The following is a 3,424-nucleotide window of genomic DNA, read 5'->3' as shown; positions in this document are numbered from 1 at the left end:
GGGCAAAGAGGGGGGGCAGCAGTGCGCAAGGGGCGCAGCCGTGCGCAGTCGAGGATCATTGGGGCATGCACCTGCGTGGCCGCCACCCCCCTTTGACCCAGGTGTTGGCGAGACGCCCTCATGGCTCAGTCATGGAGCCTGCACCAATGGGCTGACAGCAACCAACTGGACTGGCTGCAGGGACCAGGCTGGCGCCAACCCTGACCGCACAACCAACATCCTGCCCTGCCCCACCCACCCGCGATGTTGACGAGGGTGGCGACGGCCTCCTCGGCGGTCGGCGGCGACCCCACCACGTGCAGGCCGCAGGGCAGCAGGCGGCTCTCGATCTCCATCAGCTTGCGGTACACCTGGCCCACCACGCTGTCGCGCTCGTCGATGGAGAGGGATCCGGCGTCCTCGGCCGCGGGCAGGGCCACGTCCTTGTCGAGGTTGCACTGGCGCGCGGTCTCAATGATGGTGGCCGTGATCTGCTCCGCGCGGCCGCTCTCGCGCATGCCCTGGTAGCTGCTGATCAGCTCCTTGAGCTCCTTGAGGCCCTTGTAGAGGCCCGCGTTCTCGGCGGGGGGCGTCAGGTAGCTGATGGTGTTGGCGTAGGAGCGGCGCTTGGCGATGGTGGCCTCGCTGGGGTGGGCGGGGGGAGGGGGCGGAGAGGACCGCGGGTGGCGTGAGGTGGCGTGACGTGGCAAAGGGGTGAGAGCGCATGTGGCAGGGGTTGGGAGAGGGCAGGGCTTTCCACAGTGTATCATGTTGGCCCAACCACACGTCCAGTGTATGCAAAGCCTGGTCTCAGGCGCTGTGAAATGACAGGCGCTGTGAAATGACACACTCGCAGCATTTCTGCAATCCTGGCTGCGGGCTGTGCCCACCTGGGGTTATTGGCGGCATAGTAGTAGAGGTTGGGGATGGAGCCGATGAGGCTGTCGGGGTAGCACACGCCAGACATGCCCACCTGGGGTAAGGGTGGGGGTGCAAGCGAGAGTTTGTTCAGAGGCATTGTGCAGAGACATGTCAAGGGTCAAGAAGGGTGTGCCATAGGTTTCAGGGTTTTTGACACAGCCGCGTGACGCCCTCAGCCCTGCGGCCCATTCTGTGCAGCTTGACACTCTGAATAGTGTGGACGCTGCAGCCTCTGCGCGCACCTGCTTGCCGGGCATGAACTCCAGGGAGCCGTGAGTGCCAAAGTGCAGCACGGCGTCGGCCTTGAAGATCTTCTCCAGGTAGGTGTAGTAGGCCGCAAAGCCGTGGTGGGGGCTGGCGCTGCGGCTGAACAGCAGGCGCATGGGGTCGCCCTCGTAGCCAAAGGTGGGCTGCACGCCGATGAAGACGTTGCCGAACTGCTTGCCGTAGATCAGCAGGTCGTTGCCAGCAGAGTTGAGGTTGCCGGGGGGCTTGCCCCAGTTCTCCTCCAGGGCCTCGCTGTACTCGCACAGCTTGGTGTACTCGCTCGTGGGCATCCTGGGGGATGAGGGGAATTGGGGGGTAGACGGGGTTCAAGGTGGGTGAAGGGGTCCCTGCAGCAAGGCTGTCAGGTGCTGTAGGGCATTGCAGTGACACCTGAGCTCCTTTCCAAACCAAGCAACTGCCTCTGTGGCGGCAAAAATGCAGCGGGACCACCCGATGCCTTCCAGTGGCCTACATTCACAGTGTGCCAACATTGGCTGAAGCCTGCCAGCTTGGCAGCATGCTTGCCTTCAGCACCTTGAGTCCCCCACCCGTCCCCCCACCTGTACGCGATGTTGAGGTCGCTGGAGTTGAACTTGGCCTCCTTGGCCTGCAGCACGCTCTGGATGAGCTCGGTCTCGTTCATGGGCAGGCTGCCCACGTTGTAGCCCTCCTTGCGCAGCTCCTTGAGCACGCGGAAGATGGAGCCAAACACGTTGAGGTACGCGGCCGTGCCCACGTTGCCCTTGTCCGGGGGGAAGCTGAACACCGTGATGGCCAGCTTCTTCTCGGCGTTGGCCTTCTTGCGGAGCCGCGCCCAGTTGACCGCGCGCATGCACAGCGTCGCGACGCGGTCGGGCAGCGAGTGGCTCTTGCCGGTGTTGGAGTCGCGGCCGGCGAAGACGATGGGCTCCAGGGCGCCGTCGAGCTCGGGCAGCGCCACCTGCAGCGCCACCTGCACGGGGTGCACGCCCAGCTCGCTGCCGAGCCACTCCTCCGTGGTCTGGAAGACCAGGGGCAGGGACACGAGGTAGGGCACGTTGAGCTCCTTGAGGGCCTCGATGGCCTTGGGCGCGTCCTGGCGCGCGGGGCCACCCACCAGCGCAAAGCCTGGGGGTTGTTGGGGGGTTGGGGAGAGGGGCAGGCAGGGGATGTAGGTGAGGAGGTGATCAGAGGAGATGATGAGTGGGCAGGGGAAATGGAATTGACCAGCAGGTGTGAATGATTGCATCACGGTGGGACTGGCGCTGGGGCCATCTGCGACACACCCCCACCCCAGCCCCACCCCCCATCTTGGCCTCGCCCAAGCCCGCATGCCTTCCTTGCTGGCCACTCGCCACCCACCCGTGAGGGAGACGCAGCAGTCCACGAAGGCCTTGCCGCTGCCCAGGGGGTCGTAGAAGAACTTCTTCACGGGGGAGGAGAAGTCCAGGCCGCCGGCAAATACGGGCACCACCTTGGCACCACGCGCCTCCAGCTCCATCACCTGCTCAGCAAGGAAAGCAGGGAGGACGGTGGGGTGGGAGGATTCAGTGGTGGGCGCCTCAGTGCTTAGCGGACTTTATTGCAAGACGCCAGATGCGAGCGCGGCTGGCCTGCTGGCCGTACTCAACAGGCCGGCGGCAGTCTGCAGGCTGCACTGCCCTGCTGGCCTCCTCTGCTGCCTGCTCAGGCATGCAGCCGATTGACAACATCTAGCGCCACGCTCCCCACACCCTCTCAAAACCGTCACACCCCAGCAGCGCACCACGCCGGCGTAGTGGCCCTCATCGCCGGTGACCAGGTGGGAGCGCTGCATCACGAGGCCGATGATGGGGGCGTCCTTGGCAAACTCCACGTCACGGCGCGTGTCGTACCTTTGTGGGGGAGAGGGGGACAAAGGGCCAGCGAGGCACAAGAGCCACGGTGAGCACTCAGGCAGCTTGGTTGACGCCGGCTGCAGCAACCGCTGAGCGCAGCCAGGCCGTTTGGGCTCACCAGTCACTGACTGAACTCTGCCTGCAGGCTGATGTTCAACTGTTTGCGCCTGCCACCTCTCCGACCCACCATATCACAGCACTGCTGTCAGTCTCAACCACATGCGACCCCCCAACCCCAGCTCACCCCAAAAGGCTACCGCTCCACACCGATCTCCAACCCCCGTCCTTACCCCCCACCAAAAGCCCATCACCCCCTCACCAGTTGAGGTACTCCTTGAGGTCCTCGTACATGGTGGTGGCCATGGGGTGCCAGATGCCCACCTCGGGGAACAGCTCGGGGT

General features: G+C 64.6%; 1 protein-coding gene across 1 annotated transcript in view; it reads right to left on the bottom strand.

The window, feature by feature from the left end:
* Window positions 1–118: 118 nt before the first annotated feature.
* MNEG_7537 (magnesium chelatase subunit H) overlaps window positions 119–3,424 on the bottom strand; it is a gene marked incomplete at both ends in the record, with an annotated part of 6,027 nt that continues 2,721 nt past the window's right edge. Inside the window, 8 exons of the mRNA XM_014043992.1 lie at window positions 119–138; window positions 239–624; window positions 870–952; window positions 1,143–1,458; window positions 1,728–2,274; window positions 2,509–2,650; window positions 2,912–3,020; window positions 3,343–3,416. Of these exons, the coding sequence (XP_013899446.1) occupies window positions 119–138; window positions 239–624; window positions 870–952; window positions 1,143–1,458; window positions 1,728–2,274; window positions 2,509–2,650; window positions 2,912–3,020; window positions 3,343–3,416 (1,677 nt within the window). The remainder of the gene's footprint in view (window positions 139–238; window positions 625–869; window positions 953–1,142; window positions 1,459–1,727; window positions 2,275–2,508; window positions 2,651–2,911; window positions 3,021–3,342; window positions 3,417–3,424) is intronic.

This window comes from Monoraphidium neglectum, assembly GCF_000611645.1.
Source record: "Monoraphidium neglectum strain SAG 48.87 unplaced genomic scaffold scaffold01341, whole genome shotgun sequence".
Classification (NCBI taxonomy): domain Eukaryota; kingdom Viridiplantae; phylum Chlorophyta; class Chlorophyceae; order Sphaeropleales; family Selenastraceae; genus Monoraphidium; species Monoraphidium neglectum.
Note: the sequence above shows the minus strand (reverse complement) of the source record. Positions and strands in the feature narration are given on the sequence as shown.